General features: G+C 39.7%; 1 protein-coding gene across 1 annotated transcript in view; it reads left to right on the top strand.

Annotated features, from left to right (window-relative positions):
* Positions 1-22916, top strand: part of LOC146315572 (serine protease HTRA1A-like) — a 36701-nt gene extending 13785 nt beyond the window's left edge. Inside the window, exons 4-9 of the mRNA XM_084736723.1 lie at positions 16741-16935; positions 17024-17056; positions 17182-17296; positions 17967-18024; positions 19611-19706; positions 22239-22916. Of these exons, the coding sequence (XP_084592849.1) occupies positions 16741-16935; positions 17024-17056; positions 17182-17296; positions 17967-18024; positions 19611-19706; positions 22239-22407 (666 nt within the window). The 3' untranslated portion in view covers positions 22408-22916. The remainder of the gene's footprint in view (positions 1-16740; positions 16936-17023; positions 17057-17181; positions 17297-17966; positions 18025-19610; positions 19707-22238) is intronic.
* The last annotated feature ends 1293 nt before the right edge of the window (positions 22917-24209 follow it).

The following is a 24209-nucleotide window of genomic DNA, read 5'->3' as shown; positions in this document are numbered from 1 at the left end:
GTTGAGCTCCCATGGGAAGCTATGTGTTGACTTATTATTTTTAGACTTAGTTGATTTAGGATCTTTTATCTTCAGCTTTTAAATTATTATTACTAGTTTGCTGTCACAGTTTGATTTGGATTAAATAACAAAAGCTCTTACTTATTTTTAGGCTAAGATCATGATTTGAGTTAAAATAGACTGTTAGCCATGAGGCTGGGTTCTCCCATGTGCATGAGTTTCAGGCAATAATCTCTCATATGTTAGTATTGGAAAAATAACATTGTTTGTCAACAATTCTCCAAATCCTGTTTATAAGCCTCCGTGGTGAGAACAATAGATGTGGGCAAATGTTGGTTTCACAAATGAGCTTTTGTACAGAGATTTACAAGTCAGCTGGAATGAAAAAAATTGCAAAGGTACTAAGTTTTCTGGACTCTCAGCCAGTGCAAAGTCAAAACATTAACTCACTGTTGTGTAATTCTCCAGTTAAACTGGGACCATTTGAAGGCTCGAGGATTGAGGTCTGGCATGAAAGTGTTCTAAAGCTCAGAGATTATTCAGAGTGCAAGTGGAGGAAAGTGAGAATGCAGGTGCAGCCAAATGGGTCTTTAAAAGACAGCTGGCTGGCAGTCAGTCCAGATCCTGCTGGTGTTCAGACACATCGGGCTGCAAAAATAACTGACAGATATTTCACAGCTCCTCTCACCAGCAAATTGCAGAGACAATTACTTAATATTGACAGCTGAAAACCTGTTTAGCCAGATTGTAGCCAGTGTTGATCTTTAAAGCGAAAGAGGTAAATATTGTACGCTTTGAATCAGAGGACATGTTTGCTGCATTTTCACTCTTGTTCTTTCCACGTCCCAGTCTGTCTGTGTTTATTTATCTGTCTACTGGACTCGAGGGATCCACATTATATGTTAATCACGGCCAACAGTCATGTGAAGGAATGCGTGGCAGAGATCCAGGGCCTATTGACTGGCAGTCATAGCAGAGCAGAGTGCATTATGGAGCTCACTCCCATGGCTGGGTGACACAGCTGAATAGATGCTCATGACAGCAACACAAGGTGTATTACAAAGACCTCCAATTCTGAAAAGAGGTTGAAACATTCAGGTTTTGTTCGGCCTGACAATGTGAGCGAAGAGTGCGGAAAAGAGCAGTGACAGACGCTTTGTTTTTGTTCATCCTATAATAAGAGCTGTTCCGTCCGTTGATGACAGGCTCATCTTCATTCAGGGGGCTTTCCTCTATTTGTTTGTATCACATGCACAGTGTGCACAGTCAGTGCTGTGTATAATGCAGATTGAGGAATGACTCACGCTTAATGTTACAGAAGTACAAAAAATATTTTATCATCCTTTGGCCATATTACAGAAACTTCAAAATAAGTTAAGCTACGATAGGAAGAAACAAAAGATTTTTCCCAGTGTGGTAATACAGAAGCAAATCCATAAACCTATTGTATCTTATCTCAGTTTAATAAATCCTACACACTCAGTCCAAGATTGCTTAACTTTTATATATTTGTTGCATTAAAAAAACAAGAGTGCAAAAACAGTGACGGGCACTTAACCTCAAGACAGATGAGTCGAGGTTTTCCAAAGATGTTTTGGAAATTTAAAGATGACAGAAAGAGAGTGGGCTATGGTATCCATTTTTAAAAGCATAAAAGAGCAGATTAAACAAGTCAGCTAAGGCTACCATTTGCTACAGTTAACTAACACTACGTTAGCTACTGTTTACTAACATGACTATTAGCTACTGATAGCAAACACCATCAGCGTCTTAGTAAGTTAGCTACTACAATAGGTATGACAGGTTAATGGTTATCCTAAATTTAGAAGAGTTTATTTGGAAGTTAGGAATCCTATCTCAAGTTAGGGTAGGAACGGTGGCGTAGAAACAGTTCTGTCTTTAGCTGGCTCAAATATATTTGTAGCATTCCTCTGCATGACACCTCGTCCTAATTGGTTGGTAAACAACAGGTGATTGTAATAAACCAGATTAATTGTAATCAAATGACAGCCAGATGTGTCCAGGGTGTCATACTGGTAGGAAACACTCAGCATCATGAGTATACGTGTCTTGATAAAGAGTGTAAGTCATTGTGTGAAGTTGGAGCAGGTCATCCAGGCTATGAGTCAGCGATGAAGCCCCTATAGGCTTGTGGTTACTTTGCACAGGCCACATGATTTAGATGGAGCTGGTATTTCTGCTAATGAGGGGAGGTTGGTGCGTGTGTGTGTGTGTGTGTGTGTGTGTGTGTGTGTCTGTGTGTGTGGAACTAGTGAGAGTTAATACTGGGGGAAATTAGAGGATGAGTGAGTTATAATGAGAGGGCAGGAAGGCGAGCAAAGTTGTCATTTTGGATTACATTTAAAAAGACAAATATAGTCATCCAAACCTTTAGCTACAGGGGGTTTAATTTCGGTACCTAAAGAGTAATAACTATGAATTCCAGCTTTGAAATATTATTCCTTTAGTCAAGAGTCAAGGACACTTCTCTGAATAGATATAGATAACGAAGTGCTGCCAAAGCAAGCCAATTAAAATCTTGAGTCCCAGTCAAGTTAAAAGTCCTCACAGGCATTTTGAAACAGTATTTTCCTTATGAAGCTGTGTTTATAGTTGGACTTGACAGTTTATTCTTGTTTGGTCTTGAGTTAAGATCGTTTCCAAGGTCAGTAATAAAATGTTTGAACACTTAATGACAACTGGCCAATTGATGATATAGTTGATGGACAGAAAATTAACTGCCAGCTATTTTGATAATTGATCAGAGGTTGAAGTGATTTTTTAAGTAAGAAATTCAAATGTTCTCAGTTTTATGATAATCATTAGTTGAAGCCCAAGCTGAGATCAATGAAATATGTGTAGGGTAATGAAATATGCTGGGTGTGCATGAAAGGCCTGCATGTTGCTGTGATATGTGTGCTTTTGTTTTAGGATTTTTCGAGTTCGGAACAGTTTGAATGTTTTTCCATCTAAATCTCAAGTCACACCAAATCTTTAGGGAGGCAATTCTCAAATAAGCCAAGTCACACAACTGTAAAGGCCAAAGCAAGTCTCAAATTATGTCTCAAGTCCTCATTTTTATAGTATAAATCTCACTTTAAGTCTCAATCTCCAGCTTAGACAAGCTCAGATCATGGCTCATTTGTAAACTGCCTCTCAGAGCCAATCAATGACTCTATTTCATCTAATTCCAGGGTGATATCATCTACATTACTTGACTAGTAAAATGCAGCAGTCATGAACACCCTACAGTGAGTGCAACAGAACAAGAAATGACAAAGAAGTCTATTTCTTATTGTTCGGTGGATCCATAGAGAATGAAAGTGAAATGGAAGTTGAAGAGTTGACACTTCTGGATGTTAAAGTGTAAACAAACATTCAGTGAACCCACTAATTTATCTTTGAGGCTTCCAGATTAGAGTTTTAGTTTTCAGAGACATCTCTATATCCACAGGAATGAATTGGGCTATTTTGTAGCAAGATTTCCACATCTGAGTTTTTAAATTCATATCCTGACTCGTGCTGAATATGTGTCTTTAATCTCCTCTTCTTCATTCCTGTCTGCCTTCGCTCTCTGCTCCTTATTTTATTCCTCACAGCGTTCTCTCTATTAAATAAAAACTGATTGCTTCTCAGATAATCACTAAACAATTGTGCCAGTTTATGAGTGAGAAAGTTGAAAGTTAGGTTTTCCCTGAGTGTAATGACTTGCTTCTGTCTTCTTTTTCTTCCTTTTTCTATGTGAAAAAGAGTTTATTGGTAGCAAGGCCCAGTCCATTCCTGGGGCTGTGGTCTGCTGCTCAGCTCTGGGGAATACATTAGTCTGTCTACAGCAGCTGGAACTTCAGAGGCAAAGGGAAGGGGGAAAAATTGCTGTATACTCACTTGTTCCTGTGTAGAGAGTATGGGGCAAACAGAGAAAGCAAGAGGGATAGAGAAAGAGAGTGCGACGTGGTCAAGGCCTGGAAAATGGATCCATATGTCTGGAGGACTATGTGAGCTAATAGGCTAATGAGTGCACTGTGTGATGTGGCAACAGCACAATGAAGATAGACCTCATCGGGTTATAAAAGGCCTCTCATTAACCTCATTCTCTCACTCAGAAGTTGGACACGATAACATTTATTTGGAAGTTCTTACAACAACTTGGAGGCTTCAGATATACCTGGAAGGACTCACCCTGACTTGAAAGCACACAGGCTTGGAAGAATATCTGTTTAATCATATTGACTCAATTCGACCCCCACAGACTTGGAAGCAGCCATATAGTCTTGGATTGAATTCAAAAGACAGTCAAATGTACTGTGCAAGGAATTTTCCATATCGTTCCAGATCATGTTATTGCATGGCCTGTGCTTTCATCATTAACCTTGGGTTTGTGTGCTTTATACTGCAACTGCAAGCTGATTGCAGTGAACACATTGATCCTTGGCTTCTTTCAAACATTATGTCACTGAATCAATTTTGTGGTCGACCTTAGAGATTCCATGGTGAGGAAGTTTTCCCACCAGTTAATAGACTCATGCCAACACTGGATTGCTTACCAATTATACTGATTTTACAAGACAGAGATATGAGCAATGACACTATCTGTAGCATTAGATCTGTAGATCTTCCCCTTACTTTGATCAAAACAAATGCTGAGGAGGTTGGTTCATCATTAAGTTTTGAGTTGCCAGGTCTATCAAATATCCAATACACTGATGAGTTGGAAAGTAATGCTAATGTCAAGTAAACACCAGTTGTAATGTTAGCTCCAAGTCAGCCAGCTTGGTTTAGCCATGTTAGCCGTAATTTTGACAAATTAGCATCAGCTGATGCCTTCATGGTAATATATTGAACAACAGAATACTCACTTTTATGTTTGTGTGCACCTCATGAATGTTTGGTAATGCTGGGGCTCTGTATAGTTCTTATAGCGGATTTCTGTCTGTACATCTGTATCTAGTTGTCAAGCAAACTCGTGCTGTGATTAGCCTACAGCGTTACATTTGAAATCTGACTTCTGCTGCTTTGTGCTGCAGCTCTGCTACTGCTGTTGTTTGGAGCAGACACTATCATTGTAGTGTCTGTCATCCTAATTAGTATTGACAACACTGTTAGACAGTGGGAGCGGTGGGCAAGTAATGTTATCGTTTATGCCTGAACACCATGTGACACCAGTAACACTTACTACCATGGCAAGCATAGGAAAGGTCGTGTCTCAAAGAGATCTCACAAGAGTGATCATTTTTCCCTAGCCCTAACCAAATGTTTCCTGTCCCTAACCCATCCAGATCTTAAACACAGTGTTTTCAAATCATAAAACACAATTAATCTGTACAGCATGCACAATAAAAAAGCAACGTGTACAAATCCTGCAACAGTTTCAACAAATCAAGGGTTGCCCTCTGCACATGAAGTGACCATTTCTTAACCCCTGCCCCAAACAGTGATTATCCAATCATAGCTACCTTAAGTAGGCATGGCAGGCCTGTCAAGCTTTGAAGAAAAACCATAAGAGCGCAAGCAATGGAATAATCAGTGTGTTATCTGCTCTACTGCAAGATGAAAATGGACCGCAAACTAGCATACTGACTATAGTAACATTAACAGAGTCTTACTTCCAAGCCCAAGGGTTGGCATAACTACATTATTTTAAAGAGTTTCTATAAAAAGCTCACTAGTTCACTGACGTTAGCAGCTCTGTCCTGCTCTTTCTTGGATTTGGGAAGTTTACACACCAGCAACCACAGCTAAATTTACTCTGAGACAGTGTTATTAGCTAGACACATCAGTTAGTCATCTTCCTCATCCACAACCATAAATCTTTCCCCTGTTTTGCTTGTCCAAGTATTTCTCTAATAACCATTCAAACGGGGGATATTAGAACAATAAAACACTTTAATTGTACATTTTATAATACTGTCCCAATAACAGAGGCTAACAGTACCCCACAATGCAAGAGAAAGCTGCTGTTTTATTTACATGCCATCTTTTACAGGGTTCTTGTTTAAAAACAAGTCAACCGGAGACAAATATCAACCAACTCATGAAGCTGACACTAATTAGTTAGCTAGCTACTGCCGATAAAATCTGCAACAGTTGTCATGTCAGCTAGCAAAATTGACATTTGTAAACTAAAAAGAAGCTGTCACTGTTATCATTGTGAACAGCTACATGCCTCCATGCTAGAATGGAAAGTTTTGTATTTCTATTTTCAACATGCAGTGTCAAGATAAGTTGACTCAAAAAGAATTAAATCCCGCTCAAATCGTTATATGTAACTTCAATAAAAGCGCTATTAACTTAACCATGATGCTAAAATCGGCTCTATGAGGGTTGCAGTGTGGCAGAGAAGACTGACCTCATGTTTCCCATATGGTCCCCTGAAACAATGGCGCTGTTTGTCTCTGCATTACCCATCACCTAGTATTAAAAGTCTCAAACCATCCTCTCTGGGAAATTTGCCTGGTGCTGGTTTGGACTGGGTTATTATTGGGATATGTATTTGCATGTGCGTGTGTGTGTGTCTGTGAGAGCGAGGAGAGAAGGAATGTGCCTCTCTGTAGCCATGTGTCCCTGCATTTATCTTTATCTGTTTATCAGCAGCGTTGCCTAAATGTTTCCTCAGGAAGTTAGAGATGTCTACTCTTCCCTAGATAAATTGACAAAAGCAAACTTGCAATCAATTATTCAAATCAGTTTGTGTGTTTGTGTGTGTTTGTGTGTGTATATGGATGGGTTTAATGCAGCTCACTGCAGGGACGTGGAGGACACACTCCATTACCAGTGGAAAGACACTGTATGTTGTCCTTCAGAGACAGTCAGAGGGGAAATGAATCACATCCTCCTCTCCTCCTGACCCAACCTTTCTCCTTCATCTCTTGTTCCCGCAACAAAAATGGTTCCCATGCTTAAGGACGCAGTTGGGTCGGAAAAGAGCCAAGGCAAACACACACACACACACACACACACACACACACACACACACACACACACACACACACACACACACACACACACACACACTCTTTTGCCCTGCTGGGTCTCGGTGCACTACGTCTTGGCCTACTTTTTGGCTGTGTAATTGTTTTCCAAGCCCACCGGACAGGCAGCAGCCTTGCCCAAAACTGTGTCGGCTTACCAGTCAGTGACGTCTTCTGGGTGTCTGTGAGGCATGATACAAAAGTTTCAAGTCAACCACAGCTACAGTCAATCAACCAACAGTGTATCTGAGATATTTATAGACTATGGAGGAGAAAAGGCTATGATGCAGCTTTGGTTATGAAGCTAGCTATTTTAAAGGGTGTTCGGAATTTATCATCTGACCTCTAAATGTAACTACACACTTTTTCTGAGGTATTATACTACTTTACTTGAGTGTTTCCATACTAAGTTACCTTATGCCACTACATTTCACTACAGGGATATATTGTACTTTCATATTTTAAAAATGGCAACACTTTATAACAGTATATGAATCATAATGAATTAATACATACAAAGTATATAATAAATACAAAGTATTTCATGCATGACTTAATCCAAGAGCAACACTTAAATGAATGTAGCAACTCAGGTATTTCATTCATCATGATTTCTGAGTTATTAATGATATTCATGTCTTCTTTATAGTTCAGTCTGCAGTTAACAGGTCAACAGCAGTGGCTTATATTCTGTTGAATTCCAAGCATCATAATCACAATTAACTGAACATCATGACTTCATCATGTTTGTGGCACCTCAGATAAAGTAGTGCCCTGTCCATCTTTACCACCTATCAATAACATAATGGTGGAAATCACATTTGTTGCAATCACCATTTGTTGCTTATACAAAATACATTTTATTTTCCTAACTAAGTAATTGATAACTGAAATGGAGTCATCAGTTTTTTTCTCTCTTCTATTTTGGCCCTGGTGCTTGCCTATCAATAAGACATGAACATTATTAATGACTCAGAAATCATGAAAACTGAAATACTTTAGTCATTGTATTAATATATGTTCTTGCATTAAGTGCATGAAATATTAGTAATTCTTGCACATTCCTGAAAGTTCATGAAGTACTATTTGAATGAATTTATGCTTTTTCATGCATTAAGTCATTGATAAATTCATGACTGTTACCATGAAGTGTTGCCAATGACATTTATTTGATATGATGCGATATGTTATTACTAATCTACTCAGTAGTTTACAAAGTATCTAAAATTGGCTCCTCTTGACAAAGTGCAACATTAGAACACTCTTATGTATTTGTTAGTGATAACAACTACATAATATATTAATTTATTAATATAACACTTTAAAAAAGACAAGAAAAACACAGATGCAGATAGTTTTTTGTTTTATTTGGCCAAATTTTGTCATTTTCTTCTGAAGTCCAATACACTCCAATGGTACATGGACTTTTCTTTGTAGCCCTCACAGCACTGGCATGTAAAAACAGCAGCAACATAGGTTTCCCAAAACAAGTTTACTATGCATATTTCATAAATTTAATTGTGAATATTTTTCAAAGAAACTACTGAAAAACTTTTGACAGTGCCTCCTGATTATCCAGAGTAATATATTTTTTGTAATTTGGGTGGCTGTGTACTTACTCTTTACTCAGTTGGGCCTTTTATTAGCTACTAACTCATTTATTACACATATCATACCACAAGTTGGGTGTAGGCTTTAGGAAAGTGCAACACTTCAAGGCTGTAACCCACTAGTTCTTAAACTGGAATCCAGGGACCCAGTGAGTCGCTTGAGAAGATTCCAGTATGCTCCCACAGCCATATAAAGGATAGTCTAGACTACAATATAACTGCCCTAGACTTATAAAACCTGCAGGAATTAGTATTACTGTCATAGGTTTCACTTTTGCCCATTATCTCTATATGCATAGTGTCAGTGGTTAAACATCCATCCATTTCCTAAACCTCTTATTCCATTCAAGGTCAGGGCTGCAGCGTATCCCAGCATACACCAGGCAAGATGCTGAAAACATCATCGTAGAGCAGAGTGAAACATTTCGATATTATATAAATAAAAGTCTGACCTAATACTTAAGGTAAAAGAGAGGTTTAGTTCATACGCTTCGGGCAGTCTTCCTGAGGCAAATGAACACATAAGACCTCATCTCCTCTCATCATTGTGATTTGTGCAGTTCAAAGTTTTGTGGTGTCTCGCCAGAGCCGAGACGCCCTCGAGTCCTCTGAGCTCTCATGCAAAACTACACAGAGTGGAACATACACACACAACTCACAGACAGACATATGTTTGCTCTTATACAGACTGAAAAACCTGCCCAAAAACATATGGAAACCATAGTGGTTTCCGTACTGGTGTCAGCAAGGATATGGTTTAGCCAGTATGATTTGAACATGTTGACATTACCTACAGTGCAAGCAAGTGCTCAGTGGAGTACACTCACCTACATATCTGATTTTTGTTTTTCAGTCTACCAAACATGCACAAACAGGCGTCCAAGCACGCATACGAGTCGTCTACACACACATGCAAGTGCCCAGATTAGCACACTGTGAAAAAAAGAAGTTGAGAAAACTCATAATTTCAAGGCAACTGTCGTCACTAGATTTTTGAGTTTTGAATCAAACTCTTGAGTTTTGAAATCAACTAAACAAGGTTTTGCCAACCTATAACCTTTTGAGTTGAGAGTCTTTGAATTTTAGAGACATAGAAAATATATTTCAAAAATTGTTCACAGTGAGCAATGACCCTGATTTCTCATTTATTTGGGTGCTTGAAAATTAAATGATTGCAACTGAAAATATTTAGTTATTAACCATTATTCAATGTCACTTAAATGAACTGACTCAAGAAAGGTCCATGTTTATCTAAAGAGGAGTTATTATTTCAACAAAACTTTACTAGTTTGTAAAGCCTTTTTCAAAACTTAAGAGTTGGAGTTAAACTGAGAACTCAAAAATCTATTGAAGTAGAACTGAAGTATTGTTATTGAACATGAAATTTTGAGTTTTCTCAGTTTTTAAGTTTTTACAGTGCAGACAAATACACACACAGTCAGTGTCCCCTCTCTCCAGCCTCTCCACCTGATCTTCTGATCCTCTGTCTTGATGTTATGTACAAGCATGTTGAATCCTGCCCCATTTTTATCTGCATTAGCCGAACCCCGAGGGCACCAGTTCAGACATCAGCAATAAAACCCTATACATTAGTGCACTTATGAATTTTTCAAGGTAGGACTTATAAAAGTATGTTCCCTGCTTTGAAGTCACCAGCATGAAGGGAACAGGAGAGCTTAAGTGACTGCAGTTGAGCGTATGTACATTTCCGGGCCACACGGTGACCCGACCAAAGCAGCTTCTGTGTCTGAATGTGTGTATTTTGAAGTGGTGTGACTATATATCTCAGCAGTGCCAGGTGTGAGGGTTTTAATTTACAGACTGTGAGGGTTCATGCCCAGGCAACCTTCTCACTCTCTCTATAAGTACACATGTGCCTCAGAAACTATTAAACCACAGTCCATCCCAGTTTGACTGGAGTTAAAGTTTGCACCTGGCCCTCTAGTCGTAAAACGGTAGTTAGTGTAATGGCTTTTAAATGAGCCTCCAAACGGCCGAGGCTGTAACATTAAACAATGACACATCTCTATAGCGACTCTCCTGCTATTTTCAAAGCCATCTGTTTGCGCGTCTGCCAGCTTATCTGCTCCCTTCACTTTCACCTGGCTGTGACGAAATCTGTCTGTGTGCAGAAATCAAAACTCAGCTCAGCGACGAAAAGATGGAGACAAGTCTGGAATTTTTCACTCTCACGTGCCACTCGCAGCTACGCCTTCGTTCAAAACAAACAAAGCTATTTAGCCCTCCTTCCTTTAATCTGATGCCCCACATTGCTCTCTTATCTGAACTCTCGAGAACTTGGAAAACACGGTTTCCTTTGTGACTTCAGTGAGAGAAATCTATGGGACCATACTGAAGCTGAAGCAACAATGTGAGGGCATGAAGTTGACTCTTTCCTAGCAAAACAACAAGCTTTCATTTTCAGAAAATAGATGCTATCCTTATAGACCGCATATGTTTTTTTAGATATTCGCAACTCTTTTGGGTCTTAACCCATGTTTCTTTGGTTAAAAGGTGGTTTCTGTGTGCATCGACGTAATATCAAACAAAACTTGACTCATTCGTCTCACATTCTCAGACTATGCTCCTGTGGTTTGCGGTGTTTGTTGTTCCCCTCTTTCACCTTGCCTCCTTCCTTTAAAGTGTGGCTATAGTGTCTTTGGCAGAAGTGCCAGTTCTTCTGAAATAGCAGAGTGAGTCACTTGGGTGGTCAGGAGAGGCGGACTCACATGGCGAAATGATTTTCCACAAGTCCTTCCAGATTGCTGACTAGTTGTGATTAGTAAGTGATATGTAAGCTAAGGGTCTTTCAAAAAACTCCGGCAGACTGCTTGTTCCGTGTTTGTTCTGCCCTCTCACCTAGGCGCTGTTACTGACCCATTTTGCACTCTTTGCACATGAATTTTCTGAATGCATTGGGATTTTGTGTGGGTGTGTGAATCTGGAACGGGTAGATAGTTTCTATAAGCATAAGGAGAAAAAAGTGTCATCTGCTCACAAAACTCAAACCGAATTGTCAAACTAGGCTGTGCTGATTGAATAAGATAAAATAAGGATCAAGATTTTGTTACTAAGTTGCCTGTTTTTCACATAAAATGTTTCCAGAAACATATCTTAGTGTAATGTTTATCTGTAATACAAGAAATATTGTAACCAGGCAGCTGCCATTTTGGCTCTAGTTTCCAACACACACTTCTGAAACTGTCAAACTAGGCAGAGCTGATCAAATATGGACAAGATTATGTTTCTACATTTCCAGTTTCTCCCACAATTTTTTTTTCTGAATTTTATTGTAATGTTTAGCTGTAAAACAAGAGATACTGTGACTCTGTAAAACTGACTGTAAAACTGGGCAGTGTTGATCAAACGTGGCTGAAGAATCTCTTACTACATTGCCTATTTCTTGCTTAAATGTGTCAGAAACATATTTTAGTGCACTGTTTAGCTGTAATATGAGAAAGTTACTCACTAGGCTGCCATGTTGAAAATGGACACGGGGAAGACAGACAGGGACTTGCATGCACAAACATGTACGCACATGCACAAACACGAACGGCTGTCCTGGATAAACAGAGAAGCTTGGATAACAACATACACTGTGGGAGTGTGATGTCATTCTCTGCTCACTATATCTTTTAAATACTTGTCTGCTGAAATCTAATGAGGCTTAGTGTTGTATATCGGACCTTTAAGCTCGCTCAGAACCCATTAGGATGAACTGCAGCCGAAGCTATTCCTCAAAGTTGACATATTGAGGATACAAGGTTTTTACCTGATAGCAACAGTTACCATGGCACCACCAGTATCACTAACTGTTATCATAATCATGGTGAGCGGTAGTGCGAATGAGTCCTGAATGTCTTGGCAGTGACGTCCTCTCTCCCTGTCAGCTGTGTGCTTCCTTTCTCCATCTGGTTATACTCTTATCTCACGCGGAGTGTTTTGGGAGGAGGGGAGCAGGGGGGTGATTATACACACTGCTACTCCTGTGTCAGGTGTACATGCCAAATGCATGTTTCCTGGTTTATGCACACTCTTCTGGAGCCTGTTTGTACATGTGCCATGTTTACTTTTACCATCCACACAATGTTCAAGCAAGCCCATAGGAAGCAGAGACACAACCTCGGGTATTTGTAGTGGTCACGCTTGTGTTTGTGTATCTGTGTGCATGTGAGGTAAGGTGGAAGCAGAGTTGAAAGGTTCTCTTCCTCAGTTACTGGCTGTCACTATCTTTGTCATCTTCTAATAATAACTTCACCTCAAGGTTCACGATCGTTTAGTGTAACACGCCGATGACTGAATTAAAAGTGTGTCTTAAAGGTCCAGTGTGTAAAATTTACGGGGCTCTATTGGCAGCATATGGCAGAAATGGAATATGATATTCATAAATATGTTTTCATCAGCGTATAATCACCTGAAAATGTGTTGTGTTTTTCATTATCTTAGAATAAGTCGTTTATATCTACAGCGTTGTTCTGTCCAGAACTTTTCAGAGCTTAGATTTCCTCTGATACAACACTTATTTTCCAAAAGGAATTATATCATACATCATCATGCTACAGAGACATTAGAGCCAATAGTAAATCAGCTGCAAAGACCAGTTCATCAGCTCATGTTCTCCCTGAGATGACGACAAATGTTGACTGACCAATCATCTCAGGAATCAGGCTGCAAGCAGCTGAGATGTCCAACTGGCCAAGAAAGCGGCTCACATAGGTGGCTCCTCACAGCTCAGAAAACACTGGACCAAATTTCCAAGCAGGCACTATTTGTAGAGACACACAATATGTTTTTTCCTTGCTTCTTTTGGCCAATACCAATAAGTTAACTGATAATTTCACATTTTTGTATTTTAATAATAAGTTCATATAACCTGCACATTATGCACACCTGAGGGTCAAAAAGGCCGATTTAATATTGTAAATCTAACTGACATGACTCTTCAAATCTTCAAATTGTGTTTCTGGGACAGTTCATGAAGAAAAATCACAAATACATTTGGCTTTTATGGAGCATTTTGCCCCGGAATGCAAATTAAATGCTTTGACATAATCTGTCCATATATTAACAAAGGCAATATTTATCAGTTAATATACGCCGATACGAATACAGACCAATACAGGTGAATAACAGACGATAATTTATTGGCCCTGAAATTTACTTGCTTATTCACCTGAAAAAATAATAAAACTTACAGCAGTGCTTACAGCCTGGCAATGTTGAGCCAACTCCTTCTTCTAAGAGAGAGATGATTAGCTGAATTAATAAAGTGAGTGAAAACAAGTTCAGTTAGTGTATTTGTGAAATCTGTTTTTGATTGCCATAGTATTGTAACTGTCTTACTGGCCAAATAAAAAAATGACCGACAGCTGCCTTGCCAGGTCCTCTCTGATGGAGGCTGCCATGTTGCACTGGCTCTACGAACAGCCTTCTGCATTTTTTGTGAGTGTCATGGCCACTTGTGGTTGTGTGTCATACATAGACGCAACTAAATCTTACACAATGGTCCTTTAAAAGTTTTCCACAATCCAGTAAATTTCATTTAAACTAATTTATGTAACGGGTGTTTGCTGTCAGTTTTCTTGTGTGGTGACTGGGATCATAATATGATTTTTGATGCTTTTGTCTGTGTGTGCCAACTGCTGTTGCTGTCTCAGTTACCTTGCAGCCTCCTCTGGCTCCTATTTATAACCTTGAGTAAACAAAACGGATACACAGGAGGAGCACGCAGGACAGGTCCTTTTTTTTTTCTAAATTAGTGCCCGCGTGCCGTCAGGGCGTTGGGTACAGACTCAACGTGGCGCGTGGGCTTTGACTGCGGGCTGCCCGGCAGTGATGATTTCATTCAGAAAAGGAAGCTGTCACTGCGGATGGATAAATATATCCTTTCTGTGTCTGTCTGCAGAAGTAAGCCCTGGGTGTCTTGGTTTCCAGTGCCCAGTGTAACAGGGCTAACCAGAGCTTAAGGTACTCATTATTCACCGTATATCAGTCAATTTTCCAGCATCTGTGGTCTGTTGGCACACACTCACCATTAGGAATGATTTGTCTGCTTGGCTACACTTTCAGTCCAACATCTAAGCTTTTGATCTTGATTATTAGCATTTTGAGTCGAGTTGTTTGGCATAAATGTCACTTCTCCCTGCAGTGAAAAAGGAGTAATCGTTTTAGTGTGAGAGAGTAGTAGCCATGCAGCATAGAGTGGGTTGTGTTTAGAGAACTTGTGGTTTTGCTGTAATTATTTTCCAACTGTCCACTCATAAAACACATGACCATGAGAAGCCCTTTTCAGCTGAGTAATTGCAGTTGATACAACACACTGAGTAGTTTGTTTAGAACTTTACTCATTAGACAAGTTGGAAATTAATTTAAAATGAAACAGATTAACAATAGCTGTGGTTACATGGTCAATATTTCTTCAGCTGTTCACTTAGACGATAAATGAAGTGATCCAATAAGAAGTGAATTCACGTGCCCCAAAGCATTTCATCAGAAAATGCAGCTGTAACTTTTTTGACATGCAAACTGGTTCCGCCCGCTGTAAAGCTTTTGATCTGCTGGAAATAGAAGAAAAGGAAGAAGAAGAAGGAAGAAGAAGATGAAGAAAATGAAAAAGAAGACCGTTCTACCCTTCAGTTTTCAAGATGGACCAACATTGTGTTCTGGGAATAATATTTGCATGCTTGCTGTTGTTTCTAATTAAGCAGCGATCTCAGCAGCACATACTTGCCCTGCAATCCTTAAACAGTGGGGAAAGTACAAGAAGACCTTTAGAGCTCATCAAGAAACTCACTCACATCTGCTAACGTTTCCTGTTCGTGGGGCAAACACGGGTTAAAAGACTACATTTATTCCAACCAGAAAAAAAAACACATTTACATGTTTATTAGCTGCTATATTTCCCATTGATTGGATTATCAAAGGTATACACCACATCTCTGATGTGATCTCTGTGGTTGCATGAGGCTTTTTATTCTGATAGGGCTATTTTTCCAATTATGGGTGGAATATAACGCAGCTAATGTCACAACAAACATGAAGAATATATCCAAATATGACCAATTCATTCATTCCACACCTGACTCATTTCAACCCTTTATTCAGACCAACTTCCACCAACAGGTCAAGTAAGATCTCATATATATAAATGTAGAGAGTGCAGTCTCCCATACAGTAGCCTATATTTAATATTATTATTGTATTTCAACACAAAATACAGCCACCTTACATGCCAGCTCTCTTCCTCCTATATATAAAGAGATTATTTGCAAAAGCAGATAAAAGCCATTCTTTAAACGAATAAACCAGCACTAGTTTGATTGATATTCCCTCGAGTGCACTACAAAAAAAATATGATTAGGGAAAATATATCAAAACGGAGAATGAACCTTTCATATACTGTATCATCGAAAGCTGTAATATCAGGATTGGGATGTCTTTTCTGTTGCAAAGATAAAGAAGCAGCTTTTCCCCTAATACACCATCTCTCTGGAACAGCCTGCTTGTATTGATCATAGATTTTGACTCTGACAAAACCTTTGAAGATCAGCTAATATATCCTGGTATTCTTATCACATTACTTGCAATAATGACACCTTTTCTATGCCAATGCAGGGTCACTACTAGGCCCATACTTGTTTTGTGCTGCCCCTGCCTTAGAGTATATTTTAATGCAGATATCTTGAGGTGAGAGGTCATTGAACTCCTTTGAAAATGGCCGTATCAGTTTTTACCTCTCTAAAATTTGTAGCATTATTTAGTCCCCTTCCTGGCAAACTAGCATAACATGGTTGGTACCAATGGATGCCTCTTCTAGTTTCATATGATCTTCACTCTACCGTTAAAACGGAGGCCCTTAGATCCTCTGAAAGACTGTAATGTCAGCTGAAGATGAAGGTGTCCACAGAATTTATTAATGCAGTAGAGCCGAGTGGTTGTTTTGGTGCATGTGTCCTTAACAGTGATGCTGTGCCAGTGCCTTTTCCATTCATTCAAGTTATTTTAATGTATATATTGTTCATTATATATATTTGTCCCTCCTTACTACTGGTCTATGTTTGTTTTATCCTGCAAAGCCTCACAAATCCTTTTTTCTCCCTAACTTTGGCCTCCAGTATTATTAACATGCTGTCCCTCTGCGTTGTTGTGTGTGTCACTTGCAGACCAAGCTTCCTGTACTGTTGCTGGGCCGCTCATCAGACCTTAGACCAGGGGAGTTTGTGGTCGCCATCGGCAGCCCGTTTTCCCTCCAGAACACAGTTACTACAGGGATCGTCAGCACCACTCAGCGAGGGGGCAGAGAGCTGGGCCTTCGCAACTCCGACATGGACTACATTCAGACCGACGCCATCATCAACGTAAGAGAATGAAGACGCATTATCATTATGCATATACTTTGTTTTTCCACAAACACAAAAATAAGTGATGTGTCTTGTTGGTTCACAGTATGGCAACTCAGGAGGACCTCTGATAAATCTGGTAAGGCATTTTTTATCTTGGTAGCAGGCTTATCCTTTTTTGTTTTACAATGCCACATGTCAAATTCCATGTAATAATGTAGAGTTGGTTCCTCCCTGACACTAAACTGAGGTTTGCTGTTTCAGGATGGCGAAGTGATTGGGATCAACACGTTGAAAGTGACGGCTGGCATCTCCTTTGCCATACCCTCAGACAAAATTCGCCAATTCCTGGCAGAGTCCTATGACAGACAGTCCAGAGGTATGAGCTCACACTGACACAACTTTATTATGTTTTCATTTTATTGCTTCTATTCATTCACCAAGACAAACTGTAGGAGGTGAAGTTTGAAAATTGGCTGCAGAGTTAGACCAGGATCCCATGTGCACGTACAGTAAAGGAGCATATATTTCAGCACACCATTTCTCGGGTTATTTTTCATCTGTTTGCTCTCTTGAGATATACTGACATCATTTCTCACTTTATGAATTCTTGCCCAGCATCACCTCATAGGATTTTGACATTGCAAATAAACTACAAAGAAGGATATGCCAGTATATGTCAGGTGGTTCTTTTATTTTATTGCTTTTCACCTTTTACCCTGCGTAGTGTGTTGGAAAAGCACACACATGTATTTTATATGCCACAGCCAACATAGCTTCTCGATTAGATTTATCTGTATGATGAAATAATTAAAGAAACAAGCCTCCACAAATGTATGATGAAGCACATGGAAGATGTGAACCTGCACACTGTCGTGCAAGACACGTGCAAGATCCACCTTCTGATCTCAAGTAATATTTCTATCACTCACTTACAGAAATAAAATACCCTGGAGGATTTTAACAAATACCCCCATAAAACCAAAAGTCCAGCCTCCTGCAGGTGAGGTGAATGATTGTATTTGTGTTGTATTGTTGTCCATCTCCAGGGAGAGGAGCTGCTAAGAAGAAGTATATTGGTGTGAGGATGATGACTCTCACTCCAGCGTAAGTTGCACACTTTTATATATATCATTAGCAAAACAGCACCAGAAATATGTAAAATGAAATGTATTAAAGGACCAGTGAGTATGATTTACTGGCATCTAGCAGCAGTGTTGTAATAAAGATCACCTAAACCGAGACCAGCTCATGACCAAGAGCAGAGTGTATGAAGACTCGGGCAAGGCCAAGACTTTGAGGAGTTAAGACCGAGTCAAGACCAAAAAGACCAAGGCAGGCTGAGACCAAGTGCTTTCACTTCTCAAGCTCTCAAGTGGTACCATGGCTACACAAATGGGCAAAACTGAGAAACAGATCTTAAACAAAAACAAACAAAAACATAACTTATTCTCTTATGCTCATTATGCTTCCTTTCTAAGTGCAGATTGCAGAATTTGCACAGTGCTGTATTTTTTCTTTTGGAGGCTGTTTTGCAGATGAACTCTTTGTGGTCTGGGTAGCCAAATTTTATTACAGAAGATTTGGCTGACATCTCTTCCCAGACAGCCACGGCTTCTTCTCCTGTGTCCCGCAGTCGCTTTCTTGGAGCTTGTGTGAAGGGAGATGGAGAGGGATGGCAGACGGTACTGGTAACAAAAAAAAAATCAAATTAGAAATGAGTCCAGTTTTTGGTTGTTTTCAAAGCTGGAAGTACATTCAGTCACAGTAATAATGTTAACAGATAAATCAGGCAATACACAGGAAATTTAGTGAAACCGTGGTCTTGACCAGTATTGAAATAATTCCTCTTTGTCTGAAACTGAGACAGGACCAAGTAAAAATATGGTCTATTCCAAGACAAGATCGAAACTGATCTGATTAAACATGTGTTCACACTCCCCAAAGCATTAATCAGAATATAACGTATTTTGACGTGCACAAACTGAATCCACCAGCTATGAAGCATCTGATCAACTGAAAATATAACAGAAGAAGAAGTGCAAACCACCATTAAACAAATGAGAGGAGGGTGGTTCCACCTGGTAATTTTCACGATTGAGCCAGATCCTGGGAACAATATTAGCATCTTTAAATCTTGTAAGGTTTCTAACAGAAAAGTTGTATCTGCTGCTGTTCTGCTGTGCTGCCGTCATGTTTCTGTCCCTCCAGGAAACTCATTTGCGGTACTGGCGCTCACGTGTGGCAGATGTGCTGAAACAATGTATTTATTCCAAGTGTTAACATGGTTATTGATTTGATTTTGAGAGGTTTACACCACACCTCCTACTCAGACTGATCATTAATGCTGGTCACGCTGAATCAGATGAGTCTATTCTGACTGAGGTGTGTTCATGAGGTACTTTTGTTCTGGTTGGGCAATTAAGCTGATTATTTTTGGTCCATGTAAGTGCAACTAATGATTATTTTTATAATTAGGTAATTATACACTAATAAAATACATTCCTAGTAATATTTTATTAAATTTCTGCCATATTCTGCCAATAAAGCCTCGTAAATCTTACACACCGGATCTTTAAATGATTCCCTTCATTATGCTTTGACAAAAACCTGCAACATTTATGTTTCTTATTTTGTGCTCGATAAAAAGTGTGATTGATTACTTATTTCTTTGTCGCTTTTTCTACCTCTAGGCTGGCTAAAGAATTGAAGACTCGACACCGTGACTTCCCGGACATCACCTCTGGAGCTTACGTTATGGAGGTCATTGCGAAGACACCAGCTGCAGTGTAAGGAGGATATTTTGCCAAAAAGTTGGGCTCAATCCAAACTAACTTGATTTCAACATCATGGTTTTCAGTGAAGTGCAAATGCCTTTGACTCTTTCTCAGCAATAGAATATTGTCTTTGGCACTTCACCCTACACACATGCATTTAATTCACACAAGACTCTCGTCACTCTCCATGCAGCTCCCCTCTCGCAATGCAAATAGTATATTTCATTTCCTTCCTTTATTTTATTTCTCTCCTCTAACTGTCAAGCGTGCACATAGACACACACACAAAGCCTCCTACTCAGCTGTCTTCGTTGAACGTAAATTCATGGCTCACTCCGGCGTGCCTTGAGTGCCTGGCCCTCTAAAATATCCCCCTCCTCCCACAATCGCAGCCCACTCCAATCAGCCGCCACCACAGCTCCAGCAGAGTGGGGCTCAGGAGACGCTGAGGTCAGCTATTTCCTTCAAACCTCATGCGGGGAGGTTACTAGCTGTGCTGTGGTTTTCCTGCGCCTGCTCTCCCAGCCCACTCCAGAGCGGTGTCCCCTACGAGGCCTCGTCAGAGTTTACTCATTGCTCAAATCACCCTGCTCTTTGCATAATAGCATTTCTGTGGTTCCCTTTTATACCCCCGTGTTATTTTCTGAGCTGCACTTTCATGCGTTTGATGTCACTGTGTTGTGTGTTTGTTTATGGTCTTTGGAAATCTTGACCCTGCTGCAGAGAAACGTCCATTTGCTCTGTCGTAGGTGTCGGAGCATCTGAGTGTAATGAGCTGCAGTTATGTTAATGGATGCTGTCGCGAGTGAAGGTGTGGCGGTTCTGTGTTTACATATGGCTGTGATTAAGACGCTGCATTGAGAGTCAACCTCAGCCTGTTTGTAATTTCAGGTTTACTAGTTTGTTTTTATTTACTCTGCGCTCTAACCTCACAGTGCTTTCATTCCATCATGATCGCTCCATCATTAAAATTCAAACAACAGATGTGACATTGATTCAGTTTGTGCTCACAGATCTGACCGAAAAACAGTGGAAACACATGAATGTGGCTCGATTTGAACTAATTTTATGGTGATGATGAGAGACAGATGTAATGAGCCATTACATCTGTAGGCCATTAAATTAACCTGCTGGTTTAATTCTTTCTACTAAAATCTAAAGAGGAAATTATAGTAACACCTTATGTGAAGAGAGAAAAAAAACACATAAAGGCCTGACGGATACTGGATTTTGGGGGCCAATACTGATATTAGGGAGTAAAACAATTCCAATATCAATAAAGTATATTGTATATAGTATGATCAAGTATAATGTGCAGAATATACACATAAACACACAATGATCCCTGAAAACATTTGTGACAGACAGAACACTGGTATTTTTTTAATAATTAGAAATGACTATAAATAAAACACAGAATAGAGGAAAACATTTGTCATTATTATTATACATTATTTTCAAATGTTAAATTGATTTAAGAAAACTGATCAAATATACACAGACTGCTGCCCATAAAGCTACCAAATAAAAACAATCTGCACTGTGTTGTGTTATAAAAGGTAAGTATTCATATTGGCACATACTGGACATGCCGATACCAATATAGACGGTATAGTGGTGGTGATAAGCCAATATCAGGCTCATGATATCAGCTGACTGATATATTAAAGGAAAAGACCAAAACCAACAATGTGTTACACTGTCTTTTACTCTGTCAGAGGCACTCCGCTGCAAACCCACTGGTTCTGGATGAGGGTGTGATCTGGTTGTAAATATATACTGCTACATTTTATTTTATTTTTTTAAGAAAACCTCAGTGATTTCCTAAAACAGCTGGGCTCTGCAGTTTTTAGCAAATGTTACTCAACCAGGAGTACATAGTGCATTTGTTGGGTGCTATTTTTAGTGGTGGATAAATACATGGTTGATGCCACACAGTGAATATTTCCAACACCAGCAATGGTGTGTTTGACTCACAATACACAACAGTCCGTGTGTTCATTGAAATAAAGGCACAGATCACATGGTGCAGCCGTGTGGGTCATTGATACGTTTTCATGGTTGAAACAATGGAGGAATAAGCACAGAGGAATAAGAGATATCAGTCTATAAATACACAGATAATACTTGTTATAGGATCTGTTCTTTGGTGGTTTTGGTCTTTTCATGGCATTTGTTGACAGCAAGAAAATATCACTAGACTTGGTCATTAAGTTCTTACATACTGTATGCTGATAAAGACCACATGTAGAACAGCGTTTGCTTTTCGTTATTGTTTTTTATTGTCATTTTTGCATTCAGTAGATAATATGCAGAGTAGAGCTGACAGGAAATGAGGGTAGGGGGCGACATGAAACAGCTGGACTTAATGTGACATCATCATCACATCATCAGCATCTTAAATTCCTCAGTCAACATCACTGTTAAGTCCCATACTCCTCCTTAGTGGCTAGAACTGTGCCAGAATATCATACCACTCCACAGAGATGTAATTGCCATTCATGAAGGCACTGATCAGTCATCTTTACTTCCTCTCTCCTCCAGTGGTGGACTCAAAGAGCATGATGTCATCATCTCGATTAATGGCCAGAGGATCTCATCGGCGACTGATGTCAGTACTGCTATCAAGAGGGATGGCAACTTGAGAATAGTCGTGCGCCGTGGAAATGAGGATGCTATCCTCACGGTTGTTCCCATGGAAATCGACCCTTGACCCTCTGCAAATCACACCGTAGGAGCTGGAGCTACATTTTACTTATCACCAGTGGACCTTATATCGGAGGGGGGCGTCTACTGACGCGCCCTCTCCCTGTGGCCAAAGGCCAGTGATGCCACACACCCAGGAAACTTCTGGCTTTGCCTTGAAATGAACGACTGTACAGTTGCTCTAAAAGCAGCGCTGTACTTCCATGTGTGTTTTCACTTTTAGTCTTTAATGCTTTGATCAATGTTACTACTGTTTGGTCACAAACATAAGAAGTTGGTTATTGGCAAATTGTTTTTATCTGCTTTCTCTTGTTTTGTGTTTTTTTTTAAAATATGGACTTGTGCTCAGTCAGGCCTTCCACTGCAATTTTCAGCAATTTAGAGACTCGCTGGGCAAATCTGATTTATATAATTGTTGTTTTCTAAATTCCCTTTTTTAAGTACTGTAGAATGTTTGTGTTGATTATGTGACGTATACTGAGAAGAAAATAAAGGATTTACCTTCTTTTGTTTTGACACACGCTGCTTTTCTTTCTATTTCTCTTTCACTCAGTTTCACACACACATAAACAGACACACACACACAGTGCACTGCACGCAGGCTGAAATTACATTATTTTCTTTGTGTGTGTGTGCAGTTTGCTTAACCATTGCTCGTGCACACAAACTCACACAAAGGGGTCATAAAACCAATCGGGATCTGGTTTAAATTTTGATTTTATTGCCTTCATATGGGCCTGATAGTGGTCTGGTGTGATTGTTGGGCCAGGGGCTCTGCAGGCTGACCTCAGAGACAGGAGTGCAAGCCAAACAGAGATCCGACCCACGATGCAGTGGCCACAGATGTGGGGCTCGCATGAATACACTCAATATTTTTAGAGGAATTTTTGTTTACCACATAAATTTTGGATGAAGATGATGAAGTAGACCTCATGAGAACTACAGAACCCACCACACACTACAAACACCACTGAGATTTACAAGAGGGTCCCTGACTGAAAACTCTTTCACTTAAAAGTGAAATCTGCAGGAGCTTTTGTTTTTCTTCAGTGTATCCCACCATGACTCAAAGAAAATGTCTCCACTGTCTACAGCAAGATTATGATGAACTTTATCAGCTTTACAAGCAAGTATAAAAGACAGGAACATATTTTGTTATTCAGCTGTGTGGCTACCCATTTTTTTACATCTGAATTTCAGACCTCTAATAACCAGTGGCTGTTTATCCTTCAAACCCCATTTTTCCATTCCCATACACCACATGGAAGTGACATTACAGAAAAATGCTTTGCCATGATGTTAAACAGCCTACGGGCATGACTCATAGTCACACATCGTTTTAAGGATCTGCTGGGCATTAAAAAATATTTTGACTTGTTTCGGTTAAATATTGTCATACACTTGGCGCCCAGTTGATAGGTGTATACGTTCATGGTCAAAGGCCAACGGTGCAATTTGAAAAACTAACAAAAAAAGCTGTGAGACAGAAACGTGACAGCAAGTGTTGCTGCCATCTCATGGTTCTGTATTAGTGTTGCAGTCTCTGGTCTTGATTTACCCTTCACACTACGTACATTTCAGGCAGATGTTAGATGCAAAGTTAAAATTCTCTGTTTTTAATTCCTTGGCAGTGGCAGCAATTCCTGACTCATTTATTCCAAGACTCCAAAGCATTCAGAGATTACAGTAAACATAGCATTGGCCTCTGGCTGTAAAGTTGGCCTGTTAATAAAGTAATGACTGCCAAACAAAATTTGAGCTCAGAACCATCTGTCATGCAGGGCATGGCTGTATTACCTCACCTCCTCT

This window comes from Lutjanus erythropterus, chromosome 14, assembly GCF_056507025.1.
Source record: "Lutjanus erythropterus isolate fLutEry1 chromosome 14, fLutEry1.hap2, whole genome shotgun sequence".
NCBI lineage: Eukaryota > Metazoa > Chordata > Actinopteri > Lutjaniformes > Lutjanidae > Lutjanus > Lutjanus erythropterus.
The sequence above is the reverse complement of the archived record's forward strand: the minus strand, read 5'-3'. Positions and strand labels throughout refer to the sequence as shown.